The sequence below is a fragment of the Rattus norvegicus genome, chromosome 16, assembly GCF_036323735.1.
Source record: "Rattus norvegicus strain BN/NHsdMcwi chromosome 16, GRCr8, whole genome shotgun sequence".
Classification (NCBI taxonomy): Eukaryota; Metazoa; Chordata; class Mammalia; order Rodentia; family Muridae; genus Rattus; species Rattus norvegicus.
The window spans coordinates 62,438,329-62,464,573 of NC_086034.1; the positions used below are offsets into that span (position 1 = coordinate 62,438,329).

At 43.2% G+C, this 26,245-nt stretch overlaps 1 protein-coding gene across 6 annotated transcripts in view; it reads right to left on the reverse strand.

Annotated features, from left to right (window-relative positions):
• Window positions 1-1,296: 1,296 nt before the first annotated feature.
• Window positions 1,297-26,245, reverse strand: part of Trmt9b (tRNA methyltransferase 9B (putative)) — a 55,902-nt gene continuing 30,953 nt past the window's right edge. For 2 of the 6 annotated variants that reach the window (XM_006253223.5, XM_006253222.3), the window contains exons 4-6: window positions 22,507-22,661; window positions 14,880-15,053; window positions 1,297-9,474 (exon numbers count right to left, since the gene is read on the reverse strand). In XM_006253223.5, coding sequence (XP_006253285.1) covers window positions 8,462-9,474; window positions 14,880-15,053; window positions 22,507-22,660 — 1,341 coding nt within the window. In that variant the 5' untranslated portion in view covers window position 22,661 and the 3' untranslated portion in view covers window positions 1,297-8,461. Of the gene's footprint in view, window positions 9,475-14,879; window positions 15,054-22,506; window positions 22,662-26,245 lie in introns of those variants that run through there. The other 4 variants (XM_039094541.2, NM_001107314.1, XM_063275436.1 and 1 more) reach the window with 4 other exon arrangements.

Below are 26,245 nucleotides of genomic sequence, written 5' to 3' on the forward strand. Positions count from 1 at the left end.
CCCCTTGCCTATATAGAATGTTTGTAAGTTGTTCAACAAAAGCGTAAAGAAACGTGGTATTTAAATCACCATGTCCCTCATAGGGAACTGAATTCTGCCCATTCTATGCTTTATGTTGCTTTCTTGATGCAGCTATGTTTGAGCCCGGCCATTGCTGTGACAAAGCACCTTAGCTCACCCTCAAGTTCCTCCCTGTGACACTGAAGACTTAAGGGATGTGTGGGGAGGGACCATTCTCCACCGCCACCCACCACTGCCAGCACAATGCTCATGTGGAGGACAAGTCGCTGGAATTCCCAGTTTTAATGTCGGCTTTCATTTCAGTCTTCTTGTTGTGGAGCTCTGATGTGTGACTACATTGCTAACTGTGAGAAACTCATCTGCATCTGTGGATTCTGGCCTCAGGCAGTGAGCCCCTTGTGTGCATTGGGATAGAGACAGCTGTCTCACATGTGGCACAGAGCCCAGATGGCCCACTGTGCCACTGATAGGCAGTGGCTCTACTCACAGGCTGAGCCTTGCTGTAAGAATGTTCTACCCAGCTTTTCAAATAGCTGTCCCTGACCAGAGTCACTGTGACAGAAGGGGCGACCCCAGATCAGGCTCCTTCTCCTCATGGGACAATATGTAGGGGCCTGTTCATGTCCCAACAGGATCCCTGCTAGTAAAGCTGTGCAAATGTCCCTCTCTGCTGATTAACCCTTTGAGGACAAGCATCTCAATGGAATGGGGGCAGTGTAAGCCTAATTTCTCAAGAGTGGGGTGTGGGGAACCAAGCTGGAAAGTTGAAACTGAAAGTTTGCTTCTCACTGAACTATCAAGAAAACTGTAACACTTGCCTTATGCCTGGCAAACAGACAGCCTTGAAGCTCAATTAGTGATTGACACTTCAAAAACGGAACACAAAGAGAAAGAATTGACAGCTTTGAAAGACCAGAGCGACAAGTGTTTTGCTGTTTTGTTTTGTTTTTTGACCAAAAAGACTTCTGCAGAACTGCAGAGCACATGTCCCCAAGTTCCTGTTTCACCTTTTTTTTTTTTTTGTTCCATCTCACCAGGGCCAAGCAACACTCTGATGATAGCCACACCTTCTGAGAGCACAGGTGAGGGACTGCCAAGCAGCAAGATGCTAAGTACCATCTGCTCCTGGATTGCGTCTCCTAGGAGATCTGTGGGAGTCACAGTGGGGCCAGGTGCAAATCCTTTCACCATTCTCCAAAGAGAACCACCTGTCAACCTGCGGATGGAGCCGGTGGAAGGTCCAGCAATATAAAATACACATCACCACAGTGTCACTTTGGGGTGGTCTACTACGTCTTTTATTAGTCTTAAAATATGTCTTTTAAAAAGTAGATAATATCCTTTCTATCAACCCATAAAAGATGCTGTATCATTAGACGGCTAACCCAGCTTCCAGACAACGGGAACAGAATTCAAGTACAGACTGGTTGAGTTTCATTGAAGTGTAACAAGCATCATGTGAGCGAGCCTAACAGCACCTGCCCTGACACATTCGGGAGGAAGAAAACTCCAATCCTGTTTGTTTGAGACTATTATTAAAGAATACACAAACACATAAATAATCAACTACATATCACAGGCATACAAATTATGCTATTTTAAATAGCTGTTACAAAAAGATCCTGGCCACTGTTGGTTCACGTAAATAAATATCTTTAGGTTATTGTAAGAGTCAAGATGTCTTACATCAATTTGTGCTCTAGATCTATTGCTAGTTCCCCCTGGGGGGGGGAGATTAAAATAACTATATTTAAGGGGAAAAAAGCTTCACACTTTTGACACAAATACATATGTCAACACCAGGGAAGGCATGAAAGCATCTAGCAGTCTTCTTAAATGCTCCTGAAGCAACAATAAAGGCCAATTCAATGAGATGCGTTCCTATGGTAATTGCTAATTTAATGTCTTCTGCAAGCACACAAGAGAACTCTTTTCCTGGTCAGTAATGACAACAAACACTGGGAGTCTACAAATATGCGTATGCACATATATATTACATACATACATATTGAAGAGCATCTGAAGAACATGGGACATGTTCACATACATATTCAGAATGTCTTAGATCTTACATGTGGGTCTTAAATATTGCCAATGTCCTGGATAAACAAACAGGAGAATTTTGAGTTCTTACCATACACCATCTAAGGAGAAGTTTTAGGATTAGTGCATAAGAGGAAGCTTGTGTTTCATAGTTTTTCTCCTGTATGAATGCAAATTTGTGGATACTTCGTCTAAGGACTTTTGATATCTGGCTACACTTGCCATAAAGGAATTACCATGACTCACCGTGCTGGTTGGAATAGGTTTGACTGACATAGATTCATGTGTTTGAATGCTTGGCCCACAGGGAGGGATACTATTAGGAGGTGTGGCCTTGTTGAAGGAAGTGTGTCACTGTGGGGGCAGGCTTTCCGGTCTCATATAAAAGCTCAAACTACATCCAGTGTGGAATCAGAGCCTCCTCCTGACTGCCTGTGGAGGCCAGTCTCCTTCTGCTACCTGCAGACCAAGATGTAGAACTCTTGGCTCTTCCAGCACCATGCCTGCTGCCATGCTTCCTGCTATGATGATAATGGACCTTTGAAACTGTAAGCCAGCCCTCATCAAATGTTTACATTTACAAGAGTTGCCATGGTCACAGCAATAAAACCGAAACTAAGGCACTCACTTTCCCCCATGAGATAGGAGCCTTCGACAAATAACTAAGGAGAAAATCAGGTGTTTTCATGTGGTTGAATTAACACTTAATTATACTAGAGTCTGCTTTATTTTTTTCCCAGCTCTAGTCGAAAGGAGACAAAGCGTGTATTTGCCAGTTGAGTATCTGATCGGATATCAGTTCTCACAAGTGGTCCATTGGATTAGCCAGATTACGTAGCAACATGAAGTGATCTATTGTCTGTTTATAATCCATCGAAGGAGAACCGTCATAGTGGAGGGGCAGACAGTAGGGTAACACTCCAATGAAACACTTCTACTACTGGGGTACACTGTGGGACTCAGGGTGAATAATGCGTTACACAGCTTGGGGCTGGAGATGAGGCTCAATGGGTTGAGTTCCTGCCTATTATGCATCAGGCCTTGCACTGGATCTCCTGTCTCATAGAAACCAGGAGGATCAGAAGTTAAGGTTATCCTCAAGTACACAGCAAGTTCAGGGCCAGTTTAGGATACATGAGACCCTGTTTCAAACAAGATGAAAAACTGTACACTTCATAGCCTGCGTTTTGTTTCATCATTCTCTTGGGTTTCCAGTCTTCCCTCCCTTGGAATGCTATTTGTGCTTTGATCTCAGTTCTTGGTTGCTAAGAGCTTTTTTTTTTTTTTAAGTTCTTACCCCAGTTTTGAATATAACTGGAGACTTGGGGATGGAGTCCATGGTGTCAAAACAGAGTTCTGGTTTCTGACCCAAGGCTGGGACCAGAGGACTTGAAATATCAAGTGGGGCTTCTGATCCTCTCACTTTCCCAGGGCTCCCTTTGCCAGATGAGTGCTAGCATTCCTGTGTCTATTGATGGAATGAGCCTGCTGGTGCGTCTGTCTTTGAGGAAAGTTTATAATTAACAGCATTTCTAGTCTGAATATATTAGATCCCTTCAAGGGATGGGATAATGACTTGCTATTATGTAGTTTTAATGAAATCATTGTTTAAAATAGCTGATTGCAGAACAGAAAACAGGTGCAATTGTAGGAAACGAGTCTGAAACAGAACTTGAGTTGGTTACTAGGGGCCTGCATGCCTTCCGAATGACTTCATATCTGTCCCTACAGGACACATCCTTTTCTGAAATACGTTTACTGAGCACTTGTGCTGGAGGCTGTGTCAATTGGCCCAGGGTAGCCTCAGTTAAATGAAATCTAAGTGTGTCAGACAGGCATTCTCCATGTTAATTATATGCATCGTGATCCTCTCTTCCCCCACCCCAGGAAGGGGGTTTGAATATTGTGTTTTACAAAACTAACAATGTCATGTGATCACAGACATACAGCAAAAACAAAATGTGTTCCAGCAGGACACTTGAATTTTTGGTCATTAAGTCTTCATATTGTGTATAACCCAATACCCCAGATATGTCCTGGCTTTCATCACTTGTATCTAGAGACACCAAACGGTTCTGAACAAAAAAAAAAAAAAAAAAAGGAATACCTGTGTTAGTCCCTAAGTTCTTCATTGATTAAAACAGGAAAACAGAGCTATGCTTTTTGGAGGGTTTGGGAATTGTAGAAAGTGATCAGAGTGCCCTGTGATCAAGAGCTTTTTAAATTCTAGTCAAATAGAAATAGAATTATAAAACAAACAAAGAAACAAAACAGGGCTGGCAAGAGGGCTCAGGGGACATATAGATCTTAGAGGAATGAACTAACTCTTGCAAGCTATCTTCCGACCTCCTCAGGGACAGATGCACAGACAAGTACATGTGAAATACTGAAAAGACAGCACGAAGGGGAAAGAGAGGTGTAGTCTTTTCCTAACCTGCTTAATGCATTTGTGCAGGGGACAGTCACACTTAACCTTGCACACTCTGTTGCTTACTTGGCATAGAGTCTGGGACCTGGCAGGTGGTTATGAACTTAGACCGGATCCAGACAGTCTAGGACTGAATCTTAGCTGTTTTTCACTAAATGGGTGATGTTTACTGCTTGTGTAGATTCTGATATCTTAGCGCATTATTATCTTTTTCCTTTTCTGCCTTTCTTATCTGCAAATTGGGGATTATATTTGTTTGAGACAGCTATTGGGGGTTACACACATAACGTGATAAATATTAGTCAGCTGCTATTGTTACCCATCCCTTCTTCTGTTCAGGAAAAGTGAGACTTGGCTTACTTTTTTCTGCACCATCACAACAGGCTCTGAAGAACCAAGTAGTGAACAGTTACTTCAGTTTCCTCATTCAGGCTGGGCATGCATAGCCTGTTCTTAAAAAATATTTATTTTTGGTGTGTGTGTGTGTGTGTGTGTGTGTGTGTCTGTGTGTCTGTCTGTCTGTCTGTGTGTCTGTCTGTCTGTGTGTTTGTGCCTGTGTGTGTGTCTGTGTGTGTGCCTGTGTGTGTGCCTGTGTGTGTGTGTGTCTGTGTATGTGTCTGTGTGTGTGTCTGTGTCTGTCTGTGTGTGCATGTGTCTGTGTATGTGTGTGTGTGTGTGTGTGTGTGTGTGTGTGTGTGTCTGTGTCTGTGTCTGTGCATGTATGCTTAGGTCTGTGCACACGAGAGTGCAGGTACCCTCGGCATCCTGAAGAGGCACTTGTGAGCTGTCTGACATGGTGCTAGGAGCCACTTTCAGGCCATCTGCAGGACAGCACTCTAAACCAGCAAGCCACCCAGTAGGCCCTCACACCTTGTTTCTAAGGCATTCACTCACATAATGAGTACAACTAGGGTCCCATTTCCTGTTCTCCTGGGAGCCCACGTATTTGAAAGATCTACCAGCATTCATTTGTTCCATGGCCAATAGTAGTCAAGTACTTTTGAAATCCTGATTTACATTTGGATCCTTTCCCACCTGAATCACCTTCAGTTTTTTTTTGTTTTTTTGTTTTGTTTTTTGTTTTTTTTTTTGTTTTGTTTTTTGTTTTTTTGTTTTTTTGCTGACTCAAATGAAGGTCAGTTGAGCACATGGGAGTCTTTGGCCTCCAGAATCAGGATGAGGGGTAGGCAAAATGAGTGACAGACAGTATGGGGATGGCGTACAGCAAGGTTAGAGGAAAGGATCAATCAGCATGGCAGCCAGTGTGTGTGCATAGCCAGCCTGAAGCACTGCAGCACTCTGGTCATACTTCGTCTCTCTGCCAACAAAGAACACCCCCCCACCCCCACATGAACACTAAAACCCAATAACCAGAGAAGCTTGCCAATCACTCGCCTCCCAGGAAACTGTTACTTTGATTGCATCTTTCGTTCAAGTCAATCACTTTTCCCCCCAAATCACTTGTCTGTTTCCACAAAGTGCCCCACACAAGCCGGGGAGGTACTGCTAGTCCAACCTCTAACAATTATCTAATGACTTCCCTGAACTTTCCCTCCGTCAGACAGTGGGACTCATGTGTGGATGCCAGGAGGGAATTAGAAAAACACCATTTTGTCTTAACGTGGAGAAGGTTTTTTCCATCACTTTAGACAGATCAGTGAGATCCACCCACAAGCTGATTAAGGCCGACGGACATACACCGTCTCCATTTATATACATTTAGGACTTGTGTTTCCTTCTGAGGACAATCCCAAAGGAGAACAACCTTTTAAACGGTTAAGATATTTACACTAGTTCTCAATGGCTTTTTATCATCAAAAGGCAAACACTGAATGGAAGACTGCTTTTGCACAAGGATCCCAGGAAGCTTACCAGCCACAGATTTTGCTAAATAGACAATAAAACATCTGGATGCATGGAATTCTTGCACTTAACAAGGTTGGTGTTATTAGCGCTCACAGCTCTATCATTGTAGGAAAAATCTCTCTCTATCCCAATAACCATTCCGAAGGCTTTTTAATACAAGATGGGGTGTGTGTTTATTTTGTGAGCTTGTTCAGACATATCAGCTGGTAAACCATCCTGTCACAGCCTGATGAACTGAGTTCCATAGAATGACCTTTAGGTAGCACATTCCAACCAGGGTGATGTCAGGCTTAGACATCCAGCAGCGAAAGCCAAGTCAAAGTGACACAGACCTCAGAGAAGCGGGAAACCATAATAAAGAGGTCATTACTGCTGACTAGTTCAGAGTCACCGCTTCTCCCAGGAAGCCACCGTACATGGAGTTTAATATCTTCATTTGAAGAAGTGGAAGGCACAGTAAATTTTAATCTATGCTTTACCCCTATGCCTATTTTCATGCCTCCCTGTACAAAGTGTACGCTGGAAAGTACAAGACACACATGCCACTTCCACAGCAGGGTTGAAGAGACGGAACTTGGACTTGAAAGAACCTCAGGAATTATCTGATTCATTCTAAAGTTTACAAGATATACTTTGCATTTTCAAAGCACCTTTTGAGTTGTGTTTTTCAAAAGTAGCTTCATTTTCATACAGTCCAGCAAAATCTCTGAAGAGGGTAAACACCAAATAAATATGATCCATTGCAATTTTTGTTAACTTTGTAGTGGGAGAAAAAAAGAAAGTGAAGATTGGATTTTAATCCAATCTCCATCATTATATCGGTCCAGAAAGTACAATGACTATTTGATTTCCTGCTTGTTAACGAATTATCTGGAACCATATTCCTTGGCCAACTTATTTTTGTTTCTCCTGAGTTCAGTCTTGAATTCTGTCATAATTGTTATTGGGATCCACAACATAGAATTAATCAGACTCATGATTAAGTCTTTAAAAATAAAAGAGTATTGATTTGTACCATACCCAGTCTAATCATTGCACTCTAGAATACCAGAAATTCAACTTGTGACCAAGCTTTGATTCCGTCCAGGTCACTGATACAATGATCTAATGTGGTCACCTTCAAGGGAATAAATGCCATGGCATGCAGCAGCGAATCCCAGTAATGTGTCCACTAAATACATGACGATTTCCAGATCTGTCCTCACAGCCAAAGTAAAACGGCTCCAATTAGACTCTTAGCTAACTCAGATATGCACTTCCTAGTTGAAAACTCTGGATAACTTTGGGACAACCTCAGTTAGATATTTATGCTCCTAATGCCTTTGGGGAAAATGTGACCAGGGGACATACCATCTGCTACCCCTGTAAAGCACTCTGCACGCTAACAATCCTTTGTTTACTTTTTCTTCTGTCAATGGTGCCATGGATGTTTGCTGATTCCGCCGCATGCAAACTGTCTGCTTTAACACCAACCCTCTGCTAATAGCGCCTTGTAAAAGCCTCAGAGCAATGCTGAAGACAGTATTAGTAACATCGATCATCCCTAAGGGCGTTTGCATGTAATTTAGAGGGTCTGGGCTATACTGGAAGGGTTGATGTAGTTAGCAACGAAGTCCGGAAACGAGATACCACCACAGCGAACCTTAAACACATGCCCAGCAACAGCACAGGTGTCTCTGTTACCTTCCACAGGGATCTAAGTAACTACCTGAGAACCAACATAATTTATTTTTAAAAATTACTACTTTTAAAAGGTATATTTAACAGGGGATTATTTAAAAACCAAAAGATAATACTGACACTTGACGTACACGTATCGTAATAATTTCATCTCTGGGAGGAATAAGATCAAGTCTGTACTTAAGTTTACTTTCTACTGCTTCCTCGGATCCTTTGATTGAAACTTCAGCAGGCAGATCCCGCAGCAGAGGCAGGACATGCCAGCCTTCATGCTTACTCAACAGTTCGGAGGATGAGGGCACAGTGCTCACGGTCCGACTCATACCTGGATTTGAAAGCAATGAACTAGGGTGCCGATTCTGGTGTCCACATCAGCCCCATTGAGCAGATGATGGGCTGTAGCCTCTGCCTTGAGCGATGTAGTTAATCCCAGCTCCTCTTTTTCTCTGCGATGATGCACCAGTTACCATGGTCATTGCCGGAGCTCAGAACCTGCAGCTCAGACACACACTCCTGCAGCAGGCTGGACAGCTCACCTTCCCGGAACACGTGGTAGTAACGCATGAAGGCTTTGGAATCTGGGCCATCCTGTTGCCCTTCCACAAAGCTTGGGTCTTCTGAGGTGGAGTCCGTGGAGTCGAATGCAGAAACCCTCCTTAATATTTTTCTGGCAGAACGATCACCGCCATTTCTTGCAGCCACACTGTTCCCGGTATCAGTGGTGTCCAGAAAATTGCCCCCCTCCTTCCTCCTACTCTCTCCTCCCTTGTGTCCAATGAAGTTGTCTGAAGTGCTGGGTACTCCCAGGCAGCCCACGTGTCTTTGAGAAGATGCGTCTACGAACACCTCATCTAAGTTCGGTCTTTTTGTTGAAAACGGCTCCTGGGCATGCAAGTCTACGCTGGGGTATCGGGAAGGCTGGTGGGACACGGTGCTGTTGGCCCAGCCCTCGATTTTCATCGGCCTGACCCTTTCAATTTGCTTCCTCAGGGTTGATTCATCCAAAGACCTGGAAAAAAACCAGGAGCGAAAGGATTTTCCAAAATTGCTATATAATCCATTCTCTTGCTGTCCTTCCTTCGAAATAGCTTCGCAGCAGGTTCTGGCCACCGCAGGCCCGTAGTCCATGCTGTGCGACCGCTTGGAATCACATCTGCCCTTAAAACACACTGCACAGCTGCACGCGGAGCCAGGGCCCTGGTAGCCTTGGCTCGTGGGATGCTCACACGAATGCCCCCACGACTGGTGGGATTCTGACAGCAGCCGGGAACAGAGTGCCCTGTTCCATGGCACAAGCACATCCTGTTTCTCAAAGTGTCGGTTCTTCTGTTCCATTGCCCAGACGTAAATCATCAGCTGGCCTCCGGGAGCTAAGACCCTGGCCATTTCCTTTATTGCTCTGATTCTTCTCTGTTTTGTAGAGAAATGATGTATGACTAAAAAAGAAAAAAAAATAGATGTCGTTGAGCATACATCATATGCATAAACACATACATACTGGGGATGAAATTCTGGCCTAGAATGAGCCTTATTGCAACAAATGGGGAAAGCAACATGGGTCTCATTTTCAGAGACACACAGTTTTGACTTGAGCAAATTCTGTAGGTTTTAAGTTCCCTCAATTATAATTAAAACAAAACAAAACAAACAAACAAACAAAAAACCATAGAGATAACGAGGAACAAGCTCTCTTCAGCCCCAAAGCCTGTGGGATTTGAAAACTGGCTAACACAAAGAAAATCCATGTGAATTACTGAAATCTGAAAGGGACATTAAGTGAGGCAGTGCTCTCTGTTGGAGTCTGTGAAATAAGTCATTGTCTTACTGAATAACTTATTGCTACAGAAACAAAGGATGCACACCATGAATCATTGTGTTAGTAAGATTAATAAAACAAGATATAGAAAAGGGTTCATATCATATTCTTTTTAGTTAGATGATGCATAGAGAAGCCAGCTAAACACAAGTGCAAATGCTAACTTAGCCCTTCCTGAAGAAACTACAATAATTTGTGTGTGCTTAAAAAAAATGTATTAGTTATTGTTTTACTTTTAATCCCAGAAAAGTCAGAGGGAGATTGGCATATTTCCTGAATGGAATCCATTTTTCCCCTACATGTATGTGTGTTATTATGGGTGCATTTTATCAATAGTAATGATTATGTCATGCTAGGTAAGCGGGGACTGATCACGATAGCAATGCTTCACCTTTGAACTGTGCCCCCGGTTTTATTAGGTATCTTCTCACCAAACCAGTACATAGGACGTCCTGGTCATTTAGGTCCTGGAGGCATTTAGTCACAACACTGTGCCAAGAGAAAGCTCTGCTTTGAAACAGGAGCCTCTACATAGATCAGAGAGGAGACCGGTTCCAAGCAAAGCTGAATGACTCTGGCTCTGACGTGGGCGGCGCTGGCAGAGAGCAGCTGAATCTGTCCTCTTGGTGCGCATGTCACTTAGCTCTTAGTGAGAGTTTTAAACGAGTGAGCTCTGAGGTTTACCTGCCACTGACATGAATCAAATATCTAAAGGGAAGTCTGATCAATCTAAAAAGTCTGATCTTTATATAAAACGTTTTCGGAGGGAGGTCACTCAAGAATACAATTTGCATTCTTTTCGCTCTATCCTATCTACAGTCCATTTTATTTGTGCGTGGGTTGGTGTTTCGCCCTCATAGGTGTACGCACACACCACAATTGTGCGGTGGCCAGAAAAGGGTATCGAACCCCTTGGAATTGGAGTCACAGACAGTTGTAAGCTGCCGTGCAGTGTCCACAAGACTCTCCAGAACACAGCTTCCGTGGTCCATGACAGTTCACTGCCTTGATCTTGTAAAGTCCAAAGGGGACAGGAGAAATGCATTAAATGCATTGCAGTAGACAATGGCTCTTTAATGCTCCAGGGCTCTACTGGGTTTTTTGTATAGGAAACAATATCTTCACTTACTGTAACTACAACGTAATTCATTCTTAAATATAATTTTATGCAGAAAAGTGACTCTTGTATTTAAAATATGTATTTAACAGGTAGTAGGTAATAAACTTTTAAAGCAAGTGTTTTTAAATTTTATTTAGGCATGTATACCTGTGTGAGCCAATGTTAAGTGTATGCCACTGCCTAGGGAGGCTAAAGAGGGTGTTGGATCCTCTGGGACTGCAGTAGGCAGATGTGAGCCACCCAACCTGGGTTGTGGAATCGAACCCGGGTCCTCCACAAAAGTAGTGAGTGATCTTAACAGCTGAGCTGTCTCTCCAGTTCTAAGCCAAGTGTTTTGGAGGAAAAGGAAGCTTATGGAGGAAGGTTTCCTCACACATGTCAAACGTGCTAAACACACACACACACACACACACACACACACACACCCCCATATACACGGTCTGTTAGGAAGCACCCTGAGCGTCACCGTAGCGAGATCTATCCAAAAAGGTCACTGCTGAGAAACTACGTTGAAAATTTAAAAAGTAAAAGAACATTTTTGTTTGTGAATCATAATCACAACTCAAATGCAAAAATAGCACTCTATATATAGTCCATACATATGCTGCATATACGTACTTTAGAGCAATTTTCCGGTGGAGAGGCTAAAAAAATAACTTGACCCATTTTTTCCATTACAGATCCAAGATGGTGACACCAGATTTCCCTTAACACCCTTTACGACTTACTCTTCTTCCACTTTCCAAGTGCGTAGGGTTTTTTTTTTTTTTCTTTTTTACGGAGCTGGGGACCGAACCCAGGGCCTTGCGCTTGCCAGGCAAGCGCTCTACCACTGAGCTAAATCCGCAACCCCTAAGTGCGTAGGTTTTATTAAGCACTCGGAGCTTACAGGTTTGGCAGCAAGCAGGCTTTTAAACATTACTATCGCAGCTGACATTCGTGGGGGAGCCTCCTGCCAATGACAGTAGCACACATACACCTGTCCACTTGTGAGTCCCCCAAGATGTCACCGGATATTGCCTGATGTTCCCTGTGGGATGGGTGTTGGAGAGCCTGGTGTGAAGTGAGTATTTGATTCACACCAGTTTATATCGCTGGATTATTTTAGACTTATTTGCCAAATTGCTCTAAGGGCAAAAAGTATTCCTTCTCGGAACCTGCCAGGGAAGGATGATGGGTATATAGCCAGGGATGACAGTGGCCTTTCTGTTATTGAGAGAATCCAAAAAGCAAGAAAATAAAGAAGGGGGGAAAAAGATATGTCTTCATGTTAGGACAAGCAAGAAATGCCAAAACATGCAATTCAAAATTGGGAACGACTACATATGAATATAAGAGTGAGTTTTGAAACTTCTCGTGTTATTCTACATGGGAAATATAACTGAAGATGACCTCATCATGTTACCTCCTAGCTATAGTTCCTAAAAGCATGTTTGGGAACTTAAAGGGACATTTTTGTTTGTTTAATTTATTTTCAGTTAACACCTCTTTGTGTACTCCAAGTTAAGCTTAAACTCATGATTCTCCTGCCTCAGCCAGCACAGGGCTGGGGTTATAGGTATGTACTACCATGCCTCACAAGACCTTCACAATTAAATCGTAATGGGGTATATCAGAACATTTCTGTTACTGTAGCCGAATGCCAAAGACTACGTAAACTATAAACAGTAGAAATCTATTCGGGTTGCATTTCCAGATGATCGCAATTCCTCAAACCAATGGGTTAGCTTAGGTGAGGGGATTCTGGCTTCCTTCCTATAGTTTAGTGCACACATAATAAAGGGCACTGAGTGAGGTGTGGGGAGCTTGGGGGACACTGTAGATATTTCGTCTGAATTGAAAACTTGAAGGGAGGTGTAGTGTGAGACTCAGGAAGACCAGAAGCTCACAAAATTTCCAAGACTTCTGACCCGCTCGCTGAGACTATATAGAGACTAAGTAGAGGCTGGTAGAGAGGAGACTCTTCAGGGAAGCTGCCTGAACATTGTCACACTTACTCATGAGTTATCAGCTATGTTGGGTGGGCTTTCTTCAGTGGTAAGTTGCCTTTGAGACACAAATGTAATAAATAAATCTTCCCACGCTCCTGTCAGATGTACTAGATGTCCTGTCTGCGGTTCACCTCTTTCTGGAAACAGTTATGCCAATCTCTCCCCAACTCTGTGGTTTAGAGACTTTTTACCTCGTGGTAATGAACCCACTTCTATAACGGGCTTCATATATTCAGGAGAGCCGTGATGAATTCTAACATAAGCTTTTTGAACAGACACAAATGAGAGTGTAGCATCCTTTGTTTTCTGCGAGGGAAAGGTGGGACCCTTAAGCTGAGGACACAGGAACATAGAGCATTTCTCCAAAACAGATAAGGAGTCAACACCGCATTCTCTGTCACCGTAGCTGAGTAGCACTGAGCCTTGTGGACTCTAAAACCAACCCAAACAGCTTTGTGTTTACGAGAACAAAGACTCCAACTTTTTCTCAAACTCTCTTTAATTTCTAGTTCTTTAGAAAGGTGATTAAATAAAAATATTTTTTCCTGCTAAAGATTCAGAGCTCAGCATGGTGTTGCGTAGGTAAAATGAACCCTTTGATATATCTGTGTCACTACAATAAAGACTATGTCCACAGGAAGTGGGACCTTTGGGAAGGCTCATTTGTGGAGCTGGTATGGCTGTTCTTTGAGGGAAGAAATAAAAGTCTACTGTTTAAAACACAGGAATCCGTGAGGTTTTGTTAGCGCAACCTGCACAGACCAATGCTAACAACAAAAGGCGTCTAACAGTTTTAAGTTCCAGAAGACAGCATAATGGAGGTTCCCATGGCAACCATCTTCCATTGTTCCTGACCATTTCCAAGATACAGTTCTCATCTGAGGAGACCATTAACTATCATGAATGGTAGTCAACTTCCATAAGATCACCTTGTTTTGGTAGTTTGGTAAAGTTTGTTTTGTCAAAAGGCTAGTTATAAAAAATATGGTGAATCAAGTAATTTGCTCTGCAAAAGATTTTACCACTGAAGAGAACTTAGCAGAAGACTCATTTGTTTCTAGTTTGGATTTTTCAGACAAAGTCTTTCTATGTACTCTTGGATGTCCTAGAACTTGCTGTGTAAACCAGGCCAGCTTCAACTCCCAGAAATCCACTTGCTTCTGTCTCCCAAATGCTGAGAGGAAAAATGTGTATCATCATGCTTGGCTGGAAGATTGCTTGAATTTGGGGTTTCCCAGTAAGGAGTACTGGGTAAAATGAGCTAATCCCATGCATCTGTGCATGCTTCAGGCCTGGACTTTGCTGGTATTTCTGCTCTTTTGTTTGCTTTGGCATGGAGTTTACTGGGGAGGCTTGTGAAATGTGAGAAAAAAAATTCCCTGTACTCATCATCAACTTCTAGAATTAGGAACAGAAAGACATGGTAAAACAATGAAATCTAGGACCAGGTAGGGCCTGTCTTTTCCGGGAACTTGAGTGCCAGTGGATGACATACTTGTTCAGAGGATGTTCAATACCTTAGTTCTAGACTTTTCTGTTAACAAGGGCACTGCTGGAGTCTGTTTTTGTTGACATGAAACCTGAATAATCCCCTTTGTGTCAGGAGGGTCTGACCTTATCTCAATAGAGCAAAGTACATTTTCAATGAGTAAGCGCCCCAACACTCTTTTTGCAGGTAGCAAAACAGAATTATCAAAATAATACAGCAAGTGCCTGAAAGTTGAAAGTTAAAACCACTTACATATCAAAACTGCATTAGGCAGGAGTCAAATAAGTTATGCAGCAGAGTGCGCATATTTTAAAACTAGACAAAATGCATTGCATAGACCTCTACACAGAATGGACATTGAGTCACATGAGTTGTGTGACTGTGGTTTTTCATGGCAAAGTGTGATTGTGGCCTGGCTGCCTTACCTCCTATGGAGATGATAGCATCGAAGCCCTGGTCCCTAAAGGGGAGATTAAGGTTGTCACATACCATGACTTCACACCCTCTATTCCGGGCAATCTCTACCAGAGGGCCACAGTAGTCACAGCCCAGAGTATGTACTTGGCTATTCACTTTAAGATACTTTCCAGTTCCACAACCTGTAAGAGAAAAGCCAGTGTCACATGTTGTCCTTACTGGAACAATGCAAGTTAATATGTGCTATAACGGATAAACTTTATATTAAATGACCAAGATGCAACACTTCAGAGAAGAATGACATAGTTTCATACAGAAGAGAGGAAAGTCAAGTATTGACATAAGAAACACGTATGGAATATTTATTGAAGCATTGCCCACGGAGTGCATCACATCAGCACAACCTAAACTCACGAGCCGGCTTGTCTCTGGGAAACACAAGCTCCAGCATCCAGAAACTGAGGCGGACCATGAGAGGGTCAGTGTCATCATGGTGATGTACACATTTCACTTCGTGCCTGCGTGCTGTGTCAAATATCTGCTTCAATGGGTCTTATCAGTCCCTGACCGTGTTAAACAAATGACTGCTAACAACTTTTCGATGTCTATGAATAGAAAAATCTAGACAATAAAATGTGGCTTTTAAAAATAGGGCTGAGACTGAAGAAGAGACATCTTTCCATGCCCTCTCAGGTTAATGGTAGGTACAAGGCATCTGTGTTGGGTCAGTCTACAGCTCTAACAGGGAGTCTAGGGGGGAAAAAGACCATTTTTGATATTCATTTCCTAGTGGCAGGAGTCCAAGTACCTGGTCCAACGACTAAGGTCAATCAAATCTTATAGTATGACAGAGAGTAACATGGATGACGAATTGCTACACCCTTCTCGTACTGCCATCAACTTCTCTTTTGAGACTGGGTCTCTGTATTGCCCAGGATGAACTCCTGGGTTCAAGTGAGTTTTACCAATTCACTTCTTCCTAGAAGTTGGCACACTAGGGGCATGCATCAGCACCTGGTTCCTAGCATGACCTTCAGCCTCGGATATGTAAATTAAGCCCTTCCCACAAGTGGATGAAGAAATCAAGTGAGCTGATTTTTTTTTTAAATTTAAGCTTTATTTATTTATTATGTATAGTGTTCTGCCTGTGTGTACACCTGCACGCCAGAAGAGGACACCAGACCGCATTACAGATGGCTGCGAGCCGCCATGTGGTTGCTGGGAACTGAACTCAGGACCTCCGGAAGAGCAGTCAGTGCTCTTAACCGCTGAGCCGTCTCTCCAGCCCGTGAGCTGATTTTCTAATGTACTGGCATTTCTTATTTGGGGTTTTTTTCTGGGACACAAAGAAGATCAGTCACTAGTTAAATGCAGAGGTTGCAGCTTCTGGGACAGCCTTTAATAACTCCACCTTAATACACTGTTTCAAAATGACGAGGCAAGGAAAAAGTGTGAAGGTTCCCTGGTGCCAGCTGTGACGAGAGGAGGTGAATAATAAACGGAAAAGCTTCCCCGTGTTATCCTTATGATATAAATGGTTGGGCTTAGATGCTCACTTTAGATCCTGCAGCCACCGCTCCTAATGCTTAGGGAGAAAAGTATCTGCTATTTGAAGGCAGTCACAGGGAAAGTCTAAGTGACACTGTATTTCAGCGTTCGAGTCCTGTCCACGTCAAAGATGATAGCCTCATTTTAATAAGTATCTTGGAAATTCATTTCGCCTTTCGTTGGCTTGGAAGATACACTCTGAGAAAAGAAAGAGGAAATTGCTTCGGGGATTCTGGTGAGAGCCTGTTCATAAATCATGACAGATGGTGGGGGATATTCAGAAAGCCTTTCATAACAAAGAGGCTCGGTTTCTTTTCTCTTGGTGCCCAGCTCTGTAGTATTCTCGACTCATCCTCCCATGTCCTTTTCTAATGACATCACTTCGAACGGAACCTCTGAACATGACGCCTTTTTGAGCCTGAGATGTTGGCAAGGAGAAGCCTTCCCGGTAACAAGGAAGTCAGGTCCTTCAACAAGGCAGGTCTTCCCGTGATCTCAGATGTACACTGAGCATCCCCGATACCACAGCAAGTCCATAATGCTCCTGTTCCCTTTCAAAATCTCGTTAATAATCAAGTTCTGAAGAGACACCGGGGAGTGTCTGAATGTTCACGTCTTCTCAGTTCTGTACTCTGTACCAGAAAGTATCTACGGACGTTAGCAGCTCCAATTCATCAAAGTCTTTTCCATCAAGATGAGTGAATATTTGCTGAAAATAACAAAAGTGAAAATTTCCTAATGTTTGTAGGGAAAAAAAAAACACCCTGCTTTCCATTTGTACTTAGAATAGAACCCAGGGCCCCATCACCCTAGGCAAGGCTCTGCCACCTAGGTACATCCCCAGACAAACGACAACTACATTTAACATTTTGCTCTTTGTTAATATCTCACCTAAAAGAGTTCTTTTTTCTGTTTTGTTGTTGTTGTTGTAAGAGACAAATGTAATGCACATTTTAAGTTCATTTTTTGAGTCCAGAGTTGAAGAGATCTGTCACTGGCCATATACCTTTCACTGCATCAAATGAACGAATAATCATTAAAGAATTAGTGCCAATGAGAGATGACCGTTGAAACTGGGAAGGCAGCCAGATAAAAGTCAACAGGAGTCTTAGTGACTGAAGAATTTGTCTTATTTTGCACAAAAATATCATTTTTTGGTGTTGTTAGGGCAGGTGTTTCTGGAGTTAATTATGAGCAGAATCCAGCTGGGTAAGAATCCAGCTCTGGTCTTTCTTTTACTTTCTGAACTCATCTAAGTAACAACTTCAACCCACACGCTTCCTTTCATGCTATATACAATAGACGTGAAATGGACCAGCCCACTCTGGGTAAACTGCCAAGGCCACATGGGTCAGTTGCAATGTTTCCTGTATGTCTCAGTGTTGCTGCTGTTGAACCCCGGAAGGCGTTGTTTATGCTAGTCTCCATGTTCCCTTAATGTCTATCCTTCCAGTTTCCCAAATAGTATGGGGGCAGACACCTGTAATCTCAGCTGAGGCAGAGGGTGGCCAGTTCAGGTTAGTCTGGGTTATACAGTGAGACATTCGTTCACCCCAACACTGCTGCTGGATGTTGTAAACTGATTTCATGATGTTTTCTACCTACTTTCTGCTTCTGTCTCGATACCATTTGCTATGTGTCTTTGTCCTTTTGCTTGCTCCACACTTTCAAGCCATAAACACAGCTATCATAGATTATTTCTCTGGACCATGTGAAACAGGGGATGTGAAAGCAGTTTTTCTCTGTCTTCTTCCACCCTGTGATAAAAACAGCCATTTTCTTTTTTTCCTGTGGGGTGTGTGTAGGAAAGAGAGAGGGGTGGGGGTGGGGGATACACACTTTCTATATTCCAACAAGTTGATTTTAATTTTTATTAGGCTATTTCATACAAAGTGATGTTTTTCATGGTGCTTTCATTCAGATACACCACACACTTTACCCATATTATCCCAACCATTAGCTGCAGAATTAGCTATTCCGGGGGCAGGGAGGGATTAAAATAGAAGACGAGACACAGCTTTCTAATTAAAAACTTTTATTTAGATTTATAGAGCCCAGTGCACTCAATGATCTACAGATAGCAACAACCATTTATCAGAAAACACAGACCACCCTAAAATTATAGCTATTTCAGTGCCTGCCTTACTAATACGGCATCTTAAAAGATCCTACAAAAGCTTTGTGCCTAAAACCCCTAGCTAAGGGATCTGGGTCTGGAGAAAGTGCCCATCTTTGAATTTTCTGCCTTGTTAGTAATGGAGTTCTTCCCTCCCCAACCAGCGGTCCTATTTATGCTAAATCCAGCACAGCGGAAGAATTGCCGGTTAGAATAACATTATTTCTTCTTGAATTTCAATTTTACTTTAAAACACACCCTTCATTTTGTAATCAAAGAGTTACTGTTTTCTGATTCGTTTAAATACTTAAATCATATATGAATCAAATGGGTAAAAAATGTATTTACTACAGATATATCTAGTGATTGGTAGAGAGGGATTCAAGGACTATGTCAAAATACAGGGAAAAAGTAGTCTGGTATCCTTAACCCGGATATTATGCAGCTTTTAATCCTGGGCAGCTCACACGGATGAATATGTGAGATATTGAAGCTGGACAAACTATCTGTGTGTCCATGAGAGGGAAATCCAGGCACATGCCTCCAGAGGCACAAGAGTCACACAAACAGGTCAAGATTGCATAGCGAGCTGGTCAGAAGGGTTGTCCTTAGCATGGGTTACTTAGTGTCTGGAGACTTGATGTGCTGGAGTGGTTTCTTCCATTGCTTACTCTTCCATGGCTTTGTAACTAGAGCCCTGTGTGTAGATTATCTGCCAAGACATTTTAAAGCACATCTGAATTCTCCAACCTCATGGAATTATTTATTTATATCCTTTCACCATTTGGCTTTGGGCTGCTTCATCTCTCTTTATCATTTCGATTTGACTAATTGAACCTGGGCATCATTAGACTAGCGCCTCACGATTCACATCTTCTTCCCAGCCCATCTCTGTCCCCCCTCCTGGTAATCACTTCCCTAGACTCTGGGAGTTCAGAGCTTTTAAGTCACACATCTAATGGCGGTCATGTAACCTTTGTCTTTCTGTGTCTAATTTATTTCATTACGCATCATGTTTTCTGTGTTCGGACACGTTGTCACCAATGACAGGATCTAGGACTTTACAAACCTTTTTAAAAATATCGTGTGAAATAAGAAAAGATTTTATTCTTTCCTGTTCTGGTTGTGGACAGGGTCACAGTGAGGGTCGCATTAGCATATTTCCTTAGTATCCCGACAATTCATTTTTGAATTTTCATTAGCGTACCTTCATTGTACATGTGGGTTTCTATTAGAAATACTACTTATATACTTCTCTGCTTGCTTTTAGATCTTTAGACTAAAATGTTTATAGGAGCAAGGTTTTCAATATGGCCTTTCTATGCTACTGACTCATTCCATATTAGCTGTTTATCTAGCTGATCAACTTTATTCTTATCCCTAAAAGTAGTACTGACAGCCCTTGCCTGGTCATTGTGGAAGATGCACTATAAGGCAACAAAGTGACTTGCTGTGGCCCTCAGATTGTTGTCCAGGAAGAAAATCCAAGCCCATTAATTAGTTCCGGACACTTAGTGAGTTGCCAGGTCCGGCTGAGCCATGCATGTGTTAGGACCATCACAGGTGAACTTTGGAACCAATCTATCTGGTACCCACCCAGGTTCAGGCTGACCTCATGCTCTCATGCCAACTGCGATTTTCCCCGATGAAACCCACCAGCTTGTAAAAGATTATGAAACTCTCACAAACTGCCCAGAGACAGACTGTGCCCAATTCCTTTCCTGTAAACTCTTACCATGTCAGTCACAAGCCCAGAAAGTAGAGGTATAATTGATGACTTCCTCACAGTTTTGGTAACACCAGTGATACATAAAACCTCAGAGTATATTCTCTAGATCTGGTGTCTCCAACATTGCTGTCCTAACAAAGCCCAGGTAAGTAAAGGTTCCTCTGGCCTTGGCTAAGTGGAGTCTATGTCAGCTAACACAATATATATATGTATATATATGTATATATGTATGTATGTATATATATATATATTTAAGTGTCTTTCTCACAGTTTATTTCATGCCTAAGTTTTTGCAAATTTTTTTGTGCGCTTTTGGTTTTTACAGATGTACCCCTCCTCCCTGAAGCATTCTTGTGTTCCCTGATAGAAGGCTACAGTGTCTGTGGGTAGAGTGCATGAGACAACACTTTGTGCAAGCATGAGTAGAATATGTTGACCGAGAGTCCAGTGCCAACAAATCAGAAAGACACAGTGAATAAGAAACCCTGAAATAGAAATCCAAGCAAACAAGGGTAACTGACAAGAATGCATGATCAGTGCATAGTTGCACCTCCCTCCCCAGAGGCTTCCCCAGGACAGTGAGTTGGTGTTCGCCAATCCAGTGTTTATGATACATTTAGAACACACCACAAGTATGACAACCAATTTATTTTTCTTAGAGACGATTTTTAAAGCATGGGCAAGAGAGACGCATACCGGTAGAGAGAGGCACTGGGAGAGAGTAGTGCACACCTTTAGTCCCAGCACTTGGGAGGCAAAGGCAGGACGTTCTCTGTGGCAGAGAGGCCAGACTGATCTGGGTAGTGGGATTCAGGACAGCCAGGGCTACAAGGGAAGCCCCGTTCCCAAAACCAAAAACCAACCAACCAACCAAACAAACAAACATACAAAAGGCACAGAGAAGCCTTATGTATCAGGATAATTTTAAAGGTAATTTCACTAACCTTCTTATATATTTGGTTGTGAGCCTAGCCTTTAATGGCTGAGTCATCTCTCCAGCCCTTCACTAACCTTCTTAATTTCATTTTCTTACACTTAAACCTTTGCTGCATTTTAGAATTTATTTAGACATAAGATATAAGAAAAACACCACCTTATTTTATATGCTGCTCTCCTAAACCTCCTTAGTGAATTGCCCCTTTCCTCCCCAGCCGTGTGAAAGTCTTACACTTTGCATGGACACCGGACAGTGGACAGTAGGACCTTTGAGCTTGTTGCAGTCTCTAAAATCAGATACCTTTCTCCATTTTGTGGCAGTGGGATTTGAACGCAGGGCTCTGAACACAGAGAGCACGCATACCATCCCTGAGCCACATCCCTGACCCCAGGAAACCGTATTTGGTTTTAAAAACTGACATGCTAGAGAGCTTCTTTGGACTCTCACCTTCAGCATGGTAGGTACCTCTTTTTAAACTCTGGACTGCTTATATCCTCTGTCATATGCTGGGCACACACCCAGCAGTTTCTCCTGTCAGTATTAAGACTGATGTCAACCCAGACTAAGAGTGAGTTAACTGTAGCAAGCTTGTGATTCCTGGAACGTGGAGTCCAATCACACCTTAAACCTCAGTCTTCAACTGTGGTTGACTACTTCTCAATTCAGAAAGATGCTGAAGTTCTCCAGATAAATCAACAATTATGGAGGTACTACTCAATTAAAGGCATACCCTAGCAATAAGATGCCTATAAACAGGGGTTGGGGAAGGAGAGATCCATCAGAGAAATGAAAGGGTGTAAGACTTTGTTCATAATCTCACAAGTCTGGTTCTTTCATAAAAGAATATGGAACCACTCAACATGAGCCAAGAATACAAAACTCGTCCTCCAAATGTGAGAGTCTCTAAACTGAAAACGTCTAACGTGGCATCGTTTCCGTCCTTATTTGATTCTATCTGTGACAGGTTGGTGTTGATGCAGGATGTACATAAAGGATCTCTAAGTATAGTTGGGAGATGTTTTCTGCTTGGTGTCTTTGATGACGTGAATTTTTGCTCTAAAGTGAACACTTTAAAGCAGCCGTTTTCAACCTGCGGGTCACATCTCAGATACGCTGCATATCAGATATTCACATTACGATTCATAACAGTAGCAAAGTTGCAGCTATGAAGTAGCAACAAAATAATTTTATGGTTGGGGTGGGGGTCACCACAACACGAGGAACTGTATTAAAGGACTGCGGCATTAGGAAGGTTGTGTCGGTTTAATAAGAGATCACATACGGCAAAACAGAAGTATGGGTTACCAATGTCAGCGATGAGGCTGCCTGGCTTCTGGTCCTGCAGGAACTGGCGGACGCGGGGCCAAGCTTTGTTTTGAAGGTCACTGAAGTAGGGGGCGGTGCTCTCATAGACCTTGTGCACGTGCTGCTTCTCCAGCTGCACGGCTTCGGGATCCATCCTGGGGAGAGCAGGGCCAACACGAGGCGCACAGGTAAGAGAATGAAGCAGACACAGATAAAGGGGTGCAGAGTGTTCCCGATAATGGAACCTACCGCTGCAAAAGTTAGGCTGGTTTTGTACTTTCTGGTACCACCACTGACGCTTCAATACCAACAGCCTAACCTTGTCAAGTGTGGAGTGTTCATCTGCCCACTTTCAGAAACCAGTGGTTTGGGGACGGGTTAATCACCGGAAGTTTCTGCTCAGGATCAATTCTTCGTTTCGGAAGCATGGGGGTCATGAGTATCAAATGGTTTCCTTTGGATAAAAATTCTATCTAATTCGAGGTAGATTTTTAAATGTCGTAACGGGACGCTATCATTCCAAACGAGAAACACTGTGAGGTTGTGAAGATGGCTCACTTGGTAAAAGCACTTAGACCGGTAGATCCTTGGAGTTTCCCAGCCTAGCCTAATTGGCAAGTACAGCAACTGGGGAATGACATCTGAGAATGGCCTCTGGCCTATATGCGCACGCAGGCTTGCACGCAGGCACTCACGCAGGCAGGCAGGCAAGCAGGCACTCACACAGGCACTCACACAGGCACTCACGCAGGCACGCAGGCACGCAGGCACAGAAGCGCATGCGCAAGGGGCTTTGTGAATTATCTCTCCCTCTTATTTTTTTAATATGCTTGGATATTAAAACTTTATGTCTACTGCTTCTTCTTTTTGAGTAAATAGATTTTGACCTGAGTGATATCAACAGTCCACAAACAGATTTTTCTGGCCCTTTAATGTCCCCCTCGCCCCATTTTGGTTATATAATAGCTACTTAAATCTCTGAAGTTGAAATGTACATCCAATCACATTGCTTCTCAGCTTGGGCATCCTCAAAAGTGTTTACAGTTATCCAATTAAGTTCATCTGGCTCAGAAGGTTATGCAATGCCTCCTTGTTAATCTGTGTGCAAAACTCCTCCTCCTCGTTCAGCTGTATGCAATAACCCCGCCTCCATGTTCAACGCCGAATAATAAACATATGGAGCTTCCAGAATGCTGTCCGTGGTTTCTCCATCCCAGAGCCTAGTCCACCTGAGCCCAGCTATTTCCGTCTGTTTGGGTTCACATTCTCTCTGTTACCTCATCATCCTGTTCGGGTTCATCTATGCAGCCACGCAGGGACACCGTGCTCCACACAGGAGCAACCTCAACTTTCTTCATGCTTTTCTTCTGCTTGGTCATTTGTTTGTTTACCTATTTATGGGTGTTCTGTGCAGTATGCATGCTTCTATATATGCATGTTTGCGTGTGCGAACACACAGTCGTAGAAGCCAGAGGTTGATGTTGGGTATACTCGATAAGATTAATAGTTCTCCATCTTAAATATTGAAGCGGGGGCTCTCACTAACCCAGAGCTTCTAGACTTGGCCAGGCTGGCTAGACAGCTTGTGCCAGCGATCCTTCATCTCTGCCTCCCAAGTGCTAGGTTATAGGCATTCCTCCTCACACGCACACTGGCATTTATATAGATGTGAGGGACCCGAACTCCCATCTTGCATGCGCTTCACCCACCAAGCCATCTTCCCAGCCCCTGCATACTTTTCTTTCGAGTCAAAAAAATCTCCATCTCAGGAATTTGTCTATTTGAACGCCAAACCCCTTTTACAGAAGCAATCAGGCCCTGTGTATTTTGGAGACCCTTAAAACAGATGACGCTGACAAGCACAATAAGGCAACATTTAAATGGCGAATGACATAGACTGGATTCCTCCCGGATGCACATTCACGGCAAGAGTGCAGTCCTCAGAGTCAACTAGGCAGGGCTCACAGGGTCTCATAGGAATTGAAGCAACCAACCCGGACCCTGTACAGCTGTGAATTAGGTCCTCTGCATACAGGGTGTTCTTTGGTGTTCTTTGGTACTCCTAACAGTGAGAGTGGAGGGCGCTCTGACACTTTTGCCTCAGTGTGGGATCCTTTCCCTCCCATTGGATTGCCTCGTCCAGCCTTGAGATGAGGGCATGTGCCTCGTCTCATTGTAACTTGCTATGCCATGTTTTGGTTGATACTGATGGGAGGACTGCTCTTTTCAGAAGGAAAATGGAGGAGTTATGGATCAGGGGGAAGGAGGGAGGTGAGGGAGAGACTGGGAAGAGTGAAGGGAGGGGAAACTGAGTTCAAGATGTAATGAACAAGAGAAGAATTTTTTAAAAAAGGGCCAGACATAAAATACCAGTTCAAAAGGAATGGCTCCAATTTAAGTGCAGAGCATTTAGTCTGAACGACACCCCCCTGGAGACTTTTCTCTGAGTTCTCTCCCAAATTGCTTGGCTTCTACCAAAAACAAGTAGCCTTGGAAATTGCTGTTTTCGATTGGGCGAGCGGGGCGAATCCATTCTGTTCTTATTGTATCACACGCAAGGTTTAAATGCTGCAGTCAATCATCGGCTGTGAGTGTAACGCGCTTGAAATTCTGTGGGTCTGAATTTCTGAGAGTAATTTCCAAGGGAATTTGATGGATGCTGAACAAGCCAATTCCTTCTGAGGTTGGTAGCTTCTGAAGCTAATGAGAGCAGAGGGGAAGCCAGCAGTGGATTCTAGCTGGAGAATGGGATGTGGACGTGATCTTAGCCAGGCTTCCTGTTCTGTGTGTTACCAAATTTCAGACCTGCAAAATATTCTAGGTCAAAGGGCTCAGTAGACAAAGCCCCAGTGGTATGTCTTGCCTGTGAGATGTAAAAGCCCACCAGCGCCCTGTGGGTTTCAGAAAAGAGTCCAAGTTGGTTTGCAAAACTGTCCATTTCTCAAACCCACTGGACCTACACTACTGTTTGTTTCTTCCCACAGACTAAGACTCCACACAAAGTGTTTGGGAAATGTTACTCTGGTGATTTCCACTTCAAGGAAGTGCCTAAAACCGAGGAAGCTTTTCCTGAGTACCCCCTTTCCACCCATGTCATTTCAGTGGCCCTTGTGCCTGTAGACTTTGCACTGTCATTGCTGGCAATCTGAGAGCGGCTTCTCTCTGCTACACTCTCTGGGTCCAGGGTGAAATGGGAACAAGGTCATAGGTGGAAGTAACTCAGCCTTGAGAATCTCAGCCAAAGAACCAGGAGAATCATATGAGCACAGGTGCCTCTGGGGTTTCAGAGTCCAGTTTGAACCATGCACACATAAACAGAACAAGAGAGAGGAAAAAATCCTGTAAAATAAAGGTAGCTTTTAAATAGCACAGGAGACCAGAGAGGCTGGCGGGAAGAGAGCAGGAGGAACGGACAGCCTACTCTATGACCTAGTTCTAGCTCCTCTGAGGGGTCTGGACTGTTGCCTGGAGGTCATCTGACTCCAAGATAAATGTTACTTCACAGTGCTGGCCGAGTCCAGAAGTTCTTCAGTTCCTAACCTGGAATTTCAAGTGCCTTCTAGTCAGCCCCACGACGTTCTTCTTTCCAGCCTCATTATGTTCCTTGCAACTCATCTTCCCTAAGACAGACAAATTGATTCTTTTTACTTTGTTCTCTTCTATTTGAAGAGAAACTAGACTATTAAATTGCTTCTTTCAAAATGACAGAAATTTAGAAATGATTGCTTTCCTCTTCAAG